We start from the raw sequence: 17,467 nt of genomic DNA on the forward strand, positions 1-17,467 counted from the left end.
CTTCAAGGGAGTTAGATTTGTTATATGTGGTTCCTGGATCCTAAGGCATATGTCCTAAGAAAGTGAGAACAGCAGTTAGAAGTCATTTTGCCTTTTATGAGTTAGCTTTAAAATCAGCATCATTTCTGACTCATTATGTTTGTTACAGTTACAAAGGCAATTTCAAGTATCTCTGTTCATGAGATATGGGATAGAATGTATATTAGTGTGACCATCTTTGGACAATACAATCTGCTATAATTAATTTTTTAAATGTTTTGTTCTCCCCCCTCTATATAACATATCTTTGCCTAAATGAAGATTATAAAATATTTTTCAGTGTATTCTTTCAGTAGTTTTATGATTTGAGTTCCAACATTAAAAATCTATGTTCCATTTTGAATTAGTTTTTGTATATGGAGTAAAGGATGAACTGAGGTTCATATATTTCTGTTTGGAAATACAGTTGTTTCATTTTCATTGGGTGACAAGACTCTTCTTTCTCCAGTACCTTGGTACCTTTGTAGAAAATCAATTGAACAACACATTGTGGGTCTATTTCTGGATTGTAACCTTAAGCTAATACCACACTGTATTGATTGCTGAAGTCTTCTAAACATGTGGGATATGTCTGCCAACTTTGTTCATTTTCAACATTGTTTTGGTTATATTGTATTGTGGAGTTTTTTTTGTTGTTTTGTTTTTTGTTTTTTTTTTGCATTTCTATATAAATTTTAGAGGCATATTGTCAGTTTTTACAGAAATGTCAGGATTTGGTTTACAGGCCATACTTTGATGATCCCTTGTGTAAAGAAATCTATTTCTTTTATGATGAATGATTGGCCACGTAAACTACTATTTCTTACCATGTGGGATTAATCTAAATGTCAATTTTTTCATGAGGAGGAAAGTATTACTTTCAAATTTCTAGTTTGAAGTAAACATTGGAATTCAGCCTATCTAACCCTGTTTTGGGTCACACATTTTACCAGGTGTTCTTCAATTGCCTCTGTAATAGTATGATTGTAGTTTGAAAATTAATATATAAGCGTAACATAGATGGAGATGCAGTCATTCCAATATAAGTTCTGTTTTTGATGCTACTTTGGGTCTGTCCCATTTATGTGCCACTCATGGGTCATTCTAGGACTTGGTTGGTAGTTGTTTTTTTTTTGTTTGTTTTTCAATCCTTACCCAAGGATATTTTTCCATTGATTTTAGAGAGAGTGGAAGAGAGAGGGAAAGACAGAGAGAAACATCGATGTGAAAAAAACACATCAACTGGTTGCCTCTTGCACACGCCCTGACCAGAGCCCGGGCCAGGGAGGAGCCTGCAACCAAGGTATGTGCCCTCGACCGGAATCGAACCCGGGACCCTTCGGTCCACAGGCTGGTGCTCTATCCACTGAGTCAAACCGGCTAGGGCTTGGTTGGTAGTTTTAGCTGTAGTTTTGTTCTCAAAGCCTTTGCTTTGCTGCTTGGGTCTGTTCTGTGCCTACGCTCACTCGGGGTGAACCCTGTACTTATGCCAGTTCAAACATAGATTTAGATAACTCCTTTTCTAGCTGTCCTTCTTGGGATTACCTCTATATTCTCTGACTCACTGGCTCTCCTTTTCCTGTTCCTCTGGTCAGAAAGATGGCGTTTCTCTTAGTTTTAGTGGCCTGCACTGCTGTCAGAGTTGCAGAAACTCACAGAACCTGCCATTGAGACAAAGTGGCTAGAGAAAAAGAGACTGAAATAGATAATGGGGAGTCTTCCTCTTTTCTTCCGACTGCTAAGCTCTTCTTTCCATGTACCTTTGACCAGAAAAACAGGATATTTTTTCCAGTTTTAACTACTGGCACTGCTGCTGTTTGGGACCTATCCTTAGGGCTGAATTAAGATTAAAATAAAGAAAAAAAGAAAACAGTCCCAACAACCAGGGATTAATTTCCTATACATTATCTGACCCACTTGGTCCCCTTTTCCCTGTTTTTTGCCCAGAATGATAGAGTTTCTCTCAGAGGGTTTTTCTATAGGCAGCTATTTGGAAAAAAGAGAATGATCATGGTTTGGGGACATTGCAAAGGTCTTGGTTACTATGACAATGTGTTTATGTAATTTGAGGCACGTTATTAGATTTGTATCATGCACTGCTTCTTGTGGGAGAAGCCGATAGCTAATGCTCAGTTTTCTTATTTTGTATTTTTATCATCATAAAGAAGGAAAGCAGCTGGTGCTTAAAAGCCTCAGTATTTAACATTTTCTTCTATGGTCAGAAAAAAAAGCTAGGGAATGAACTTTGCATATGATTTCTGTTGACTTTTGCTAACTCTTCTTGAAATAGTATAAGTTTTCTATTTTTCTGATTGACTTGTCATGAATTTTAGTATTAATGGCCATACAGCATGATGTGATAAGTGTAGTTGACTGTTTTATATAGTACTAGAGGCCCGGTGCATGAAAATTCATGCACTGGAGGTGGGGGGGTCCCTCAGCCTGGCCTGCCCCCTCTCACAGTCTGGGAGCCCTCAAGGGCAGGAGGCGACCCAGCGATCAGGGGAAGGTGACGCCCCATCACACCTCTGCTGCTGCCACTGCTGGCAGCACAAGCCTCAGCCATGGTTACCTGAGCCTCGGGCGGCCCTGGGCGGCTAGGCAGCTGCCATTTGTGGCTTGCCTGCGCCTCGGGCCGGCCCTGGGCAGCTGGGCAGCCACCATCCGAGGCTTGCCTGAGCCTCGGGTGTTGGCTGGGCAGCCACCATCCGAGGTTTGCCTGCACCTCAGGCCGGCTTGGGTGGCTGGGGGGCTGAGAGGACTGGGGGACTCTGGAGGCAGGCGCCGGCTGAGGCAACTGGGCGCCACCATCTTGTGGCTGTGGGCACCACCATCTTTGAGGGCATGGCAGTCAATTAGCATATTCCCTCCTTATTGGCTGTGGGCACCGCCATCTTTGAGGGCGAGCAATCAATTAGCATATTTCCTCCTTATTGGCTTTGGGCGCTGCCATCTTTGAGGGCGAGGCAGTCAATTAGCATATTCCCTCCTTATTGGCTGTGGGTGCCGCCATCTTTGCGACGGTGTGAGGGTCAATTAGCATATTCCCTCTTTATTAGATAGGATCCTTTAAATTGCCAACTGATGCAATTTTTAATTGCAATCTGATGACTAACTTTTAAAGTAGAATTGGAATTCTTCATTTTCTTTGAGATATTAATAGCAATATAATTATCATTTTTTTGAGCACTTACAGTTTCTTTTGAATTACGTACTTTTATTATCCTTATTTTGCTAACAATGACTTTGAGCTCAAAGAAGTGAAGTTGTTTGGCTGAGGTCACACATCTCACAAATGGCAAAGCTAGAATTTGAACCCAACAGTCTGTTTCTAAAATCTTCTCTCTTAATCTTCATGCTGTATATTGTTATATATTTCTCAAGGTGCCAGGAATACATAAATCAAAGATGTGATTCATGCCCTTCATGACCTCACTGTTTAGCTGGTGAACTAAACTATAGAGAGTCATAAAACAGGGTAAAGTGCTGTGACTCTGTGACATAGATTTTTGTTTTTCAGATTCACAGCTGTGATTAAGGCTCATTCGTTTTTGATCTTTCATTAGTCCATTTCTTAATTTTACATTTGAAAAATCAAAAGTAGTATTTCTCAAACAACTTTGCATCTTCAGAAAGTGCTGCCCTAAACTAAACCTTGGATTAATTATTTCACATTTATCTAGCTCTTTACAGAGCTTTTTATATATCTTGACATCTGCATTTACCACAATAGGAAGAGAGGTTGATATTAGGAGGTCAGAGCTTAGAGAGTTTAAATACCCTGCCTAAGATTGCCCAGATAGTAAGTAGTGGAAATAAGATAACTAGAAATATATTGCTTGATTAATAAATAAATATTTGCTAAATACAATAACTTCATGTTAACTTAACCCACTGAAGTCTTTCTTAATATGATGCTTTAAGTTATTACAATCATACTGCTTTTCAAGGTAAAAGTATATCAAGATTATATTTCTTCATGTTAATTTTACTTATTTTGTGTAGGTTTAATGAATTAAAAAGTATTATACTGTAAGAGCATGAGTCTGTATTGAATTTGGATTGTTTTCACTCTGGGAGCTACTCAAGGTAGTACTGGCTAGTATTATAACATTTTTCCAAAATTCTGTTTTAAATCTGTTTTATATTTTAGTATAACAAAAATTGATACTTTTGATTTTTTGCTTCTTATTATTACCAAATAGTACATGTGCATGGTAGCACATTTGAATAGAAAAAGAAAAATACCCTCATATGAACTTGTATATTTCTGCATATCTTCTTTGAATAGCACATATACACAAACACAAGGATCCAGTACAGAATCTTGCATTTGTTATAGCTAGATTTCATGCCTAAGTCTTTTATCTAGCATTCTTCTTAAAAAGTCTCTCTTGATAACCTGTTTTTAAACAAGGATGTATAGGTGTGTTTCCCTCACCCGCCCCCCGCCATCACTGACAGAAAATGTTTAATGAATGTTTTTAGTATTTGTAGTATTAAGCACTTTAGTTGTTACCAAAACTCAAGGAGAGAGAAATTTCAGTCAAGAATTTGCTGGTGGTAAATTTACAAAGGTTGAAAATTTGCCCTGTATCTCATTGTTTTTGACATTTGTTAGTCATTGTTTGGATGCAAGTAAATTAAAAGCAATCTTTTTAGTGGAGGTCAAAAGGATGTTGTACACGCCAGTGCTTCCCTATAGAATCAAAGGAAGCTGAGCTCAGTTGACCAAGTGCTATTAGAGTGAGACATCCTTAAAAAATGTTGATGATGAAATAAATCAATTTAGTTGGAAACAAAAGATTGAATTTAGTATTCTTCTTCTACTGGAGAAAGTGCAGAAAAAGAATTAGATCTTCAAACAGCCTGGGCTTTTGGCCCACAAAAATGTAAGTTATTTGATCTGGTTTCGTCGCTGCATATTTTATTCCAAGTGCTTGCTGCCTCTGCCTTTTCCCTTTTGCTCCTCAGATATACACAGTAACTAATCTGGCTTAGGTGAGTACTGTTAACAGTCACATCACTAGATCAGATAAGGTCTAAAAAGAAACAGGAAGATGGAAGATATAATTTAATATCCATATCATTAGGAATAGAAAAAAAAAACGTCATTGGTGAGAATTTCTTTCCTTTAGTAACATTTCCATAAATAGTTCTTTCAACATCAAGTTTTGTGTGCTTTAGTAAAATCTGTTATAGCAAAGTCATTCATTTATAATTTGATTTTTATTTGGGATGTGCATAACCCCTCTCTCTTCCCATTACTAACCTGTTTAATCAGTAAATTATGGGTTGGAATTATATTTATATTGTGCTACAATCACAAAATTTAGTATAGTGTTTGCCCTAAAATATTTTATTTTCTCTTTTGTTTTCTTTATTTTTTCCTCCCTATACCCTCTTCCACCCTCCCCCCAGCAATCACCACACTGTTGTCCCAGTTTTCTCATTTAAAAAATTTTCTAACTTAGCATTTAGACACTAACTCCCCACCACCGTGTGTGTGTGTGTGTGTGTGTGTGTGTGTGTGTGTGTGTGAAAGATTACTACCCCTCACAGCTAAAAGTGTGATTGTGTTACAGAAACTACGGGTGATTCATTTTCATCCAAAAATCTTTGAAGGAGTTCCACACCCAAGAGTAATTTTAAGTACAAGATTAGTGACACTTGGGGAGTTTTTCCCCCTTTCTGTTTTAAAGATAAAGTTGATTTATTTAATTTGAAGAGTTTCCTGAGTTTGAGATTGTCTCTACATTTTGAGTATAAAACAATTGTGACACTGTGTTGTTAACATTGACGTTGTTTTATTCATTTATTTATTTTTTTAACTTTTTTGACAATCTGAACTTTAATAAATAAATTCTGACCTGTGGAAAAAATGTTAGAAAATATTTGCTTTTATTTCTAAGTTACATGCTGTATTTTACCAATAAAGTTGAATTAAAAGGAGTTACCTTTTAATCCATATCCTCTCTAGCCTTGCTCATTTTTCCTTGACAATTCTTAAACCATGAATTTTGCAAAACATGATTTGCAATAACAAAGACTTATGATTTTCAACCTAAGCTGGACTTTTAGTAATGCTTGGTAATTAGTTCTGTGTTCCTTTCCCTTATGTTTTCCTTTTACATGCATGACATACTTACCCTTATCCTTAAGTTAGTATCTTTGTCATTCTCAGAAGGTTATCCTGTCTCCTATTTCAGATGGAAAGGGAGGGGAAGGGGGTGGAGAGGGATAAGAGGAGAGCAGGGGTAAAGGCAGAGAGAGGGAGAGAATTTACCTACTATATTTGCCCTTTTTCCCTCTGCAGGAATCTCAGTCAATATCCATTTTCTTCCTGTGTCTATAAATTCTCCCACCTTACTGAGTACTTGTACTTAGTCATTAAGAACATTTTTACATCTCTTCTATCCTAAAAATTATCCTGTTATCAATTTTCTTTCAACTCTGCTCTTTCTAGCAACAACTCCATCTCATTCTTTACATTTATTGCTAATCTTTTGAGTTTACTTACTATTTGCCTTTATATCCTTCTATTCAGGCCTCAATTATATTCCTTAAAAAAATTTTTAATTGAATTTATTGGGGTGACATTAGTTAATAAAATTATGTACGTTTTAGGTGTACAGTTCTATAATAGCATCACCTGTATATTGTATTGTGTGTTCACTACCCCAAGTCAAGTTTCCTTCCATTATCATTTATCCCCCTTTCACTTACTCTCTTCCACCTCCCCCCATTCCTCTTTCCCTTTCCTAATCACCAGATTGTTGTCTGTGTCTCTGAGTTTATTTTTTTCTTAGTCTCTTCATCTTTTTCACCTAACTATCCTACCTAATAATAGACAAATATGCAAATTGACCGCACCTTCGCTACGCCCCAGCCACACCCACCAGCCAAGCCACGCCCACCAACCAATCAGGACGAGGATGCAAATTACCCCAACCAAGATGGCGTCTAATTTGCATATCAAGACAGCGTAGAAAGAAGCCAAGAGCTGCAGAAGGGAGCAAAGCTGCGGAGAAGCAAGCAAGCCGGGGGGAGAAGGGAGGAGCGGAGGCGGGGCCGGGGGAGAAGGGAGGAGCGGAGGCGGGGCCGGGGGCGAAGGAAGGAGAGCGGGTGCGCTGGCGGAAAAGGGAGAAAAGCAGGCAGGCTGGCAGAGAAGGCGGGGCGGGGGAGAGGGAGGAGCGGAGGCGGGGCCAGGGGAGAAGGTAGGAGAGCGGGCGGGCTGGCAGAGAAGGGAGAAAAGCAGGGGGGCTGGTGGAGAAGGTGGGGCGGGGGACAAGGGAGTAGAGCAGGCGGGGCGGGGTAGAGTGCAGCAGGAAACCCTATTGCAGGATTTTTCCTGCAACGGGAACGCTAGTCTATCTATATAAAAGCCTAATCGGCCGTTCGACCGGTAGCTATGACATGCACTGACCACCAGGGGGCAGACGCTCAATGCACAGGTATGGGAACATGGAACAGACTGATGAATCTCAGAGGAAAGAAGGAGGGTTGGGGAGGGCAGGACAAGATTAACCAAAGATCTTATATGCATACTAGAGGCCTGTTGCACGGATTTGTGCACCGCTGGGGTCCCTTGGCCTGGCCTGCAGGAATTGGGCCAAAACCAGCAGTCAGACATCTCCCGAGGGGTCCTAGATTGCGAGAGGGCACAGGCCAGGCTGAGGGACCCCACGCATCGGGCCTCCAGTATTCTTATAAGCACCAGTCTGTTAAAATTGTGAAGTATTTGATCTCTTTGTAAGATTATACATTGATTTCTTATTCCTTTAGCACAGTGGTTCTCAACCTTCCTAATGCTGCGACCCTTTAATACAGTTCCTCATGTTGTGATGACCTCCAACCATAAAATTACTTTTGTTGCTACTTCATAACTGTAATTTTGCTACTGTTATGAATCGTAATGTAAATATCTGTGTTTTCGAATGGTCTTGGGCGACCCTGCTAGCAGTTCTCAACCTGTGGGTCGCGACCCACAGGTTGAGAACCGCTGCTCTAGAGCCTAAGACCATTGGAAAACACAGATATTTACATTACGATTCATAACAGTAGCAAAATTACAGTTATGAAGTAGCAACAAAAATAATTTTATGGTTGGGGGTCATCACAACATGAGGAACTGTATTAAAGGGTCGCAGTATTAGGAAGGTTGAGAACCACTGCTTTAGCAGATAAAAAAAGTTTTGATCAAGAATTTACAAGTAGTTTAAACAGTCAAATAGTATGTTACAAAACTAGTAGAAAAAGAGTACTCTTCTTTACGCCTTCCAGTGCCTGATCTCCACAATCGAGAGGCACCCACTTGCAACCCTTTTTTATCATTTCTTCTGTTACTGACTTTTTATATTCAAATTAACATGTTACACTGATTTTTGTATACGTACATCTATTTCCTTACAATTTCCTGCAATTTTCCATCTCTCCTGGATTTCTTAAAATTTAAAATTTTCTTTTTTTGTTCATATACTAATTCTTAAAATTGATGTTTAGTAGAGCATTCTTTGAATTTTATTTTCAATTATTAAAGGATGGTAATGCATTTCTCTTATGCCAGATTAAAAAATAATAGCACATACTGAACAGAGGAACTTGCGTCCTCTCTTTTCCAACAAAATTCTCATGCAATCTTTTCCTTTCAGCCTCATTGGTATCTTACTCATCTTTGAATGTGCCAAGCATGATTTTATCTACTGGCCTCTGAACTTGCCCCTTCTGAATGGAACACCCCTGTTATGGACTGAACATTTGTGTTCCCCTAAAATTCATTTTGAAAACTTACCTCCCAATGTGATGTATTAGGAGTGGGGCCTTTGGGAGGTGATTAGGATTAGATGAGATCAGAAGGGCTTTGCCCTCATGAATGGGGTTTAGTTCCCTGTAAAAGCACGGAGAGAGCTTGCTTCTGTTTGCCCCCGGCCATGGGAGGGTACAAGAAGATCACCCTGGGAGCCAGGAAGCATGTCCTCACCAGACGTTGAATCATGAAGCTTATCCCTTATATTTTTTCTAAGAGTTTTATAGTTTTGGCTCTTACATTTAGTTTTTTTCATCCCTTTTGAATTAATTTTCACATAAAGTATAAGGTAAGGGTTCAGCTTCATTCTTTTGCATGTGGATATATAGATTTGTTAAAAAGACTGTCCTTTTCCCGTTTGAATGGTCTTGATACCCTTTATTGAATATTATCGGACTATGTATATATATGGGTTTATTTTTGCGCTCTGTTCTATTTCATTGGCCTATATTTCTGTCTTATGACAATATCACACTGCTGTTTGATTACTATAGCTTCATATAGTAAGTTTTGAAATTAGGAAGTGTGACTTCTCCAAGTTCGTTCCTCCTTTTCAAGATTGTTTTCGCTACTTAGGTTCCTTATAAAATTTAGGATGGATTTTTGTATTTCTGCAAAAAACACAAAAGAGGAATCACATTGAATCTTTATATCACTTTGGGCAGTATTGACATCTTAGTGATATTAAATCTTCCAATTTGTGAACATATGTGTTCTTTAATCTTTTTCAGCAGTGTTTTGTAGTTTTCAGTGAAGAAGTCTTCTGCTTTTTTAGCTAAGTTTATTCCAAAGGTATTTTTTTAATGCTATTGTAAATAGAATTCTTAATTTCTTTTTAGGATTATTTATTATTAGTGTATAGAAACCAATAAGTCTTTTTGTGTGTTATTTAATATATTATATTACTGAATTACTTCATCTTTTGTCAGTATTTCACTGGCAGTCAAGTGATTTGAACTAAACTCAAATGGAAACTAAAAACCAGAACAATTTCTGATTTGAGTGCAAGTATTAAATTTTTATTTTATTAAAAAAATTTAAAGGTATTTTAATTGATTTCAGAGAGGAAGGGAGAGGGAGAGAGTGATAAAAACATTAATGATGAGAGAAAGTCATTGATTGGGCTGCCTCTTGCATGTCCCCCACTGGGTATCGAGCTTGAGACCTGGGCATGTATCCTGACAGGGAATTGAACTGTGACCTTCTGGTTCATAAGTCGACACTCAAACACTGAGTCACGCCAGCTAGGTTAAATTTTTATTTAATCTTTGTTAATCAAACTAAGGTTTAAGCTTATCTAAGTGTACTAATTTGGACTATAGATCTGGAAAAATACTTGCAAATCAAAATTACCTTAAAAAATTTAGTTTGAACTCCTGATGTTATTAAAAGCTTCTAGAAATGATATTTCTGGAGTATTAGTTAGAGCTTGTAGCTTTTACTGTGCCTTATTCGTGTTTCTCTAGAAGTTGCTGGAAATGTCTTTTACAGTTTGGAGGTGGGATATACAGTTGAATCATTCTAGATGATTTTTTTTTTTACAGGCCACAGAAACATTATTTAGAATGGGCGTAGCAAGAGGAACCATCACAACGTTAAGAAATGGAGAAGTAAGATGATAATTTTGATATAATTATTAATTCTTACAGATATATACATATTTTTAAAAATATGGTTTTATTGATTTTAGAGAGAGGTAAATAGAAATATCAATGATGAGAGAGAATCATTGATCAGCTGCCTTCTGCATGCCCCCTGCCTCTCAGGCCCGTGCCCTGACCAGGAATGAAACCACGACCTCCTGGTTCATGGCTCAACTACTGACCCACACCAGCCGGTCTAATTATTAGTTCTTAATTCATAGAATATCACTTAAAAATGTGAATTTTATGATGCTTTATGTAACAAATTGAGAAAAACCTGTTGTATATCTGACCTAATAATCTATTTTAAATAATTCAGTCATATTGGAACCTGATCTTGGGCTGAAAATGAATTGCTGAGCCTTTTAATCTTTACTTACCAGTTGTTTTTATGCTTAAAAGAAAATGACATTTTGTTTAATAACAACTTCTGGAAATACATATTTTTTAATGAAAATAATCCCATACTTTCCCCTTTTTTCCTGTTTTATGTTCTATAGATCTGATACTTTTTTCTTAGGATAAAATAATTTGAAATGCTGATATTTATTACAGATAAAGAGAGAGGGAGAGGGATGGGGAGAAGAAGAGAAAAAGGAGGGGAGAGAGAGAGAAATGGAATTTAGTCTGCTCTTTCCTATAGTAGAGACTCAAGATACAGATTTTAAATTTTGACTTTTGTGTTTCTACCAATTCTTAAAAAAAATTCTACCACCTGAAATAAATTTTTATTCAAAACTATTACTAGCTTAATTATCACTCTACTTTATAAAATGTATTGGTCAATATATCTGCTTGTTAGGTGAAAATGTACAATCATTTGGAAATCAGACTCTTAAATGGCAAATACCTATGGTATTAATTTGTAACATATTTTTTGTATGAAAAAGACAAGTGACCCCTTTGTATTCTCAACAAACTGTAGTATGTGGTGCCAGTTTAAGAAAACATTCTCATTAATAAAGTCAGATATATTTATCTGCCTAGAATGTGTCAAAATGAATATCAGATTTTAGTAATTACTATGTATTTTCTCATGGGGGAATGAACTTTTGAACTTTATCTTCTGTAATAAGAAGGTTGGGAAAATGTATGCAAGGCAGTTTTATAAGAAATCTGAGCACACCAACACATATTGGATATGTACCTATTTGGGGAAGTAGTTAAAGCGCTGTATTTTGATCCATTTCTCTCCCAGATTGCTACAGGTGACTAACCTGGTTAATGTATTAATGTTGGACAAAGTGTCTTTACATTTTTTTTTTAAAGAATAGTTTATTGATTTTTAGAGAGAGAGGAAGGGAGAGAAGCATCCATGTGAGAGTGCAACGTTGAATAGCTGTCTAGTGTCCCCCCCGCCCCCGCTCCCCCCCGCCCCCCCAGGACTGAGCCCCAAACCTGGGCATGTGCCCTGACTGGGAATCGAACCCGCAGTCCTTTGGTGCACGGGATGACACCCAACCAACTGAGCCACACCGGCCAGAGCAATGTTGGACAAAGTTTCTAACATAAAATTGAAATCGGAATAAGTACATTTTACCCCTTACATTTTAAGATCACTAAAGATGGACTGTGTCTTCCAGTCAGTGGCACCTATAGTCACCATTCGCTATTATTCATATTTATTATTCATGTTTAACATCTCTTAAATTGTGAGATTTCTTATAAGACTATGATATTTTAGAGTTGATAATATATGGTAATATTTTGTAGTTTAAAAATTATAGAGTGAGATGATATATTAAATATCTAGTAAATGGTCGGTAGGATAGGCCACTAATTAGTATTAATTATTTGACTTTTAGAAGTAGAGTATTAAAAGAAAGCAAATATATTATTGAATATGTGTATGTATACGGGTGGCATACACATATTGGAGATGATGGTGGGCTGAGTGCTATATAATATGGTTCCTGTTTTTAGAGTTACTCCCTCTCTGCTGGAGGAGACAGTTGTATCAATACTTGAAAAAAAATCTGGAAAGAATAGAAATGCTTAGTTTAGGTGGAGTCTTGAAGTAACCAGAGTGCAGATTCCACTTGAAATGTGCTAAATTTTAGTATGAAGGCAATAACTGAGATATCATTTGGGAGTATGAGATAAACTAAAAGGTTAACAATATATGGGATTATTTAAAACAGAAGCAGAAATCACCATGTTTGTCATAATGGAAAATTTTTGATATGTTAAGGGAGGAGAGTGGCAGAGATTCCTTATCCTATGACCATTAAAAAATTGTCCTAGCCCATTACTACAAAATTATTTGTTAAACGGGATTAATAAGTAACCCTATGACAATTATTATGTCAGGTAGGAGGAATAAAGTCTGGTATATCTAAATTACAAAAAGACCAGTTTTTGAGTAAATTTGTTATCTGGATGCGTGATGACACTTAGCTCTGCTAGCTTACCCTTCACTGTAATCTGTCACTACGTCTACATTTTGTCGACCTAATTGGACATTTCTGCTTGGACATTTTAAAATGTTGAAATCCGAAAACATGGCTCCTCTCTGAAAGTAAAAAGGTGTTTCTGAAAGAGTCTGAAACGTACTTTATAAATTATAATGAATAATTGGAGGGTTTAAGCAAAGAAGTGATATCTTTTAAAATCTTCATCACAATTCTGCAAGGGAATAATTATTATGCCCATTTTATAGATAAACTGAGGCTCAGAGAAGTGATCAAACAGCCAGGAAATGGGAGAGCTGGGAACTGAACCCCAATATGACTCCAAAGCCTATATACATCCCACTAGACAATGCAATCTCCCTCAATGTAATTTACTTACTTGACTAAAGTTTTCTAATCATTCAGTTGTTCTATAGTTTGACAATTGAAAGTAGCATAGTAGCTAAGACTCCAAGATTATGTAATCAGCCAGATTTTTAATGCATTCTCATTATCACTATTATTTTTTCATAAAATTATTTTATATGATATAAAAATGAATAGGAAAAAAATGCTGACCCTTTCACAATTCTGTTTTGGGACTCGATGTCTAGCTATGTTGATGTGCACTTTGCACAATCCTGTATATGAGCTAGCTGAATTTTTGTATCTTGATTAAGTTACATAAGCTAGAAAGCAGATAATTTTCTGGGTAGAATATTTTAAAATGTGTTTCTTTATTTTGGGGCGGCACCTGAACCCAAAACCTGGGCATGTGCCTTGGACAAGAATTGAACCAGCGACCTTTGGTGCATGGGACATGACCAATTGAGCCACAATGACCAGGGCCATACATTTATGTTTTTAAAAAGCATATATTTTTTCTTAGTTATTATTATTATTTTTTTACTATTTCTCTTTTAATATCACCTTAGAAAATATGTGTGTTTAACAGGTAAAGTGTTAGTATTTCAAATAGTGAAGTCTCTGAGGCCTCGTGGCTAGTAAAATGCCAGTAGCTAGTGGCTTGTAAAATCTAATCGAATGAGCAGATATTTACTGAGAGCATCTTAAAGCAGATGTGACACATGGCACTGGAATCAGAGCTAGTTCCCTTTTCTTTCTTCCCTAAATATTAATTGAGTGCCAGGCACTATTGTAGGTGCTGGTTTTTAAATGTAAATAAAACTAAAATGGTTTCTACTCTTAGGAAGCTTTACAGTCTAGTGGCTGAGCCCATAACCTGCCATTTGAACTTTGCCAGTCAGTATCGTCTTTTGTAAATGGGATAAAAGCATCATGCGTTACTCTGTGAGAAATAGTCAATATGTATAAAGCAACTAGCACAATATCTGGCACAAAGCAAGTATTTTAGAGTTTAACCTGTACTAAATGGTAACTATTTTTTTATGTAATTAAACATGATGAAGTGTTTCTTTTTATATTAGAGTGAGTACATGGTGAGCTTGGGATTGTGTTTATTTATAACAGTGTGAACTGACACTTGGTAGTGAAAGACAGACTTTAGATATTATGGGGGTCAATAGCTGTGTTAATAGCAGTGTTATTGGTACTTTTGAATGAACATTTCCTTCCTATGGGACTCAAGATATTCAGGTCAGCGCATATTGCCAGTGCCCTCTGCTGTCTAGTTCCAATAGCTCAGTAACAGAGAGAGTATATGGTCAGTTACAGACTCGTGGTATAGTACCCAGCCAACCGAATTCTGCTGATCATGATTTTGTTTCTACATCTAGAATAAACATAGTAGGGAGAAGTGTAATGTTACAGAAAAACTAACATGTGCAAATAAATAAGAATGCTATTTAAAAGACAAGGTAAAGTCATTACATAATGAAAATTCAGTTCTCCTGATAATTGTAAGATTTAGTTGGGCAAAAGTCCTACTGAGAATGGTAAGATACTAACCTTTCAGAAATGCAGACTAAGGCTCAGATGATCCTGTCAAGAAAAATGGGATTATCTCTTCTGCAGTAAGACCTCTGCTTTATATATTGTATTTTAATAGAAGAAAATATTAAGATACTTTACACATGTCCATTGCCATTGAAATATACTCTTTTTTAACTTGATTAGCTTTCTCCCATATCTCCATATCATCTAAAGAAAAAGAAAAAACCACCCTGGTTGGTTCCCAAATAACTCAAGTCTATTGTTTTTTTCTTCTATGAGTGATTTATAAAGTATATGTTTATTAATAAACTATACAAATAACCTATTAGAATTTAGCCCAGAAAAGTAATTATGTTTTTTCTTCAAGCAGAAGATAGAATATAGTTTTAAAAAAACTATATATAGACATATATATGTCTATATATATATATTTATGAAAAACGGATCATATCTAGAGAAGGAGAAAAGAAATAAGTATGGGAAAGTATCTAGACAGAAAAATTAAGGCCTAGAGAATTTTTATAACAAGCAAGGTATAGTCAAGGAAGTTGCAAACCTGTTTCTAATGAAGTGGGAAGTTATCTCTGAGATAACTGGAGCTGCTGGTCATTATTTCAGGATGATGAAACATTAAATGAGGCTTCAAGGAAGTTGTGGAATTGTTACCTTGCTCATTTACAAAAAGTTGTTTTCTTTAATAGCCATCAATCTGGATGGTATAGATATTGAACTGCCAGACACAGAAGACGGGTCTAAGTAACATCTTCAGTTCTCCAATTCTATGAATCAAAACAACATGTTACATTTTGGCAGGTGCTTAGAAAATTTAGAGTCCATGCCAGAATTGCATTATAAAACATTAAGCTTCAGAACTTGTATTTTATTCTTGCTGAAATATTTTATCTTTGTCACTAAATCTGCTTTAAATGGCTCATCACGTTATATGCTATGGGATTTCATACTCCTGGTGAACAAACTGAGTTTATTTGGAAAATTCTGGTAAAGATAAAGAAGGCCAAGGGCCAAAGTGAGGTTTGAAAAATATCAGATCACAGTGTTTAAGCTTGGTGGTCTTGTCTGTACCAACTTCGTTTGTGCCTTTCTGTACGAGATAATTATCTTTTGAAATGCCCATATTTTCTTCACAATAGTAACTCTTTTAATTTAAATACAAAAATAAATGTGCCACAATTTTGCCCTTAAACAAAATAAACAATATCTGGACAATATCTGGCTAACTATGGAACACTTAGGTTTTATTTTTCAAAAATTAGAAGGGTTCTTAAGATAACATCAATTTGTTTTGATCCTAATAAGAACAGCTTTAGGCCAGGAAAGCAATTATTTCCACATGGGTAAGTCCAGTCCCAACTACTTCCTGTCCACCAACTGCTCACTGAACTTAAACTTGCTTACCTTGGTTTATATAGCTGGATGTGGTTGAATGCATTAGGAAATGCAGGCTCTACTTAAAGTCTTCAGAGATATAGAAAACATTTCTTTATATAAAGGATTTTTGTGTATAATGTTCAACAGCAAGTAATTTAAACTTTTTGAATTACAAAGGGAATTTAATTTCATACACATACATATGTATAATTATGACCATTCTGTTTATACATCTTTTCTCTTTGTTGACTCTTGACTGCATTCTTAATAGGTGAGTTTGTTATGTAGAGATAAGTATTACTTGTGGTGGTTGAGTAGGGACATGGCAGATCAGAAATGAAAGGATTTGTATTAAGTGATGTGGTTGATTATTCCAGTGATGAGCCTAATCCTAAAGCTATCACCATGAATCACTCCCATTAGCATAGCAGACATTCCTATCACTAAGGAAATTTCAAGGATTTTTGAATCTGTGTACCAGGAACTGGGAACAGAGACCAGATATATTCCTTATTATAGCATAACCTATAGATTTGCCTTTTCTGAAAACTTTATATACAGGTGTCCCCCCAAAAATGTATACACACTTTAACAGCTGATAGCTCAATTTTGAAAATGAAATGTATTTAAATAAACACTGCCTTTGTAACTCTTCATAGTGTATGTATAGATTTTTGGGGTCACCCTGTATATAGAATTATACAATATGTATTCTTTTGTTTCTGACTTCTTTCACTTAGCATGTTTTTAAGGTTCATCCATATCAGTTTTCCTTTTCATGACTGAATGGTATTCTATTGTATGGATAATATTTTGTTTATCTATTAACTAGTTAATGAACATTTGGATTGTCTCTAGTTTTTGGCTATTATGTATACTTCTGTGAGCATTTGCATAGAAGTCATTGTGTTGACATGTTTAAATGTCTCTTGGGTTGATACTTCAGAGTAGAATTGTGAGGTCATATGAATAAATTTTTAAGAAAAGTGGCAGTACCGTTTTACATTTACAATGTCAGCGGATAAGGGGTCCAGTTTGTCAGATTTTTTGTCATCATTTGGCATTATCAGTCTTTTTTATTATAGCCATTCTAGAAACATGTAGTGGTATCTATTTATTGTGGTTGTAATTTGTACTTCCCTAATGATTTTGGACATCTTTTTATGTGTTTTATTAGTCATTATTTTTGATGAAATGTCTAGAAATTCTGGATACAAATCTCTTATTAAATGTGATTTGAAAATAAATACACTTTCCCAGGTCAATGGCCTGTCTACTTTCTATGTAGTACTTTTTTTGAAAAGAAA

At 36.2% G+C, this 17,467-nt stretch overlaps 1 protein-coding gene across 3 annotated transcripts in view; it reads left to right on the top strand.

The window, feature by feature from the left end:
• The window catches only part of TMEM135 (transmembrane protein 135), a 236,886-nt gene that overhangs the window by 74,145 nt on the left and 145,274 nt on the right, over positions 1–17,467 (top strand). For all 3 annotated transcript variants that reach the window (XR_013814406.1, XM_079788461.1, XM_079788462.1), the window contains one exon: positions 10,369–10,434. Coding sequence is in view for 2 of the 3 variants with exons in the window: in XM_079788461.1 (XP_079644587.1) it covers positions 10,369–10,434 (66 nt within the window). In the remaining variant the exon portion in view is untranslated. The remainder of the gene's footprint in view (positions 1–10,368; positions 10,435–17,467) is intronic.

Source organism: Cnephaeus nilssonii (genome assembly GCF_951640355.1).
Source record: "Cnephaeus nilssonii genome assembly, chromosome: 13".
In the NCBI taxonomy this organism is placed as follows: domain Eukaryota; kingdom Metazoa; phylum Chordata; class Mammalia; order Chiroptera; family Vespertilionidae; genus Cnephaeus; species Cnephaeus nilssonii.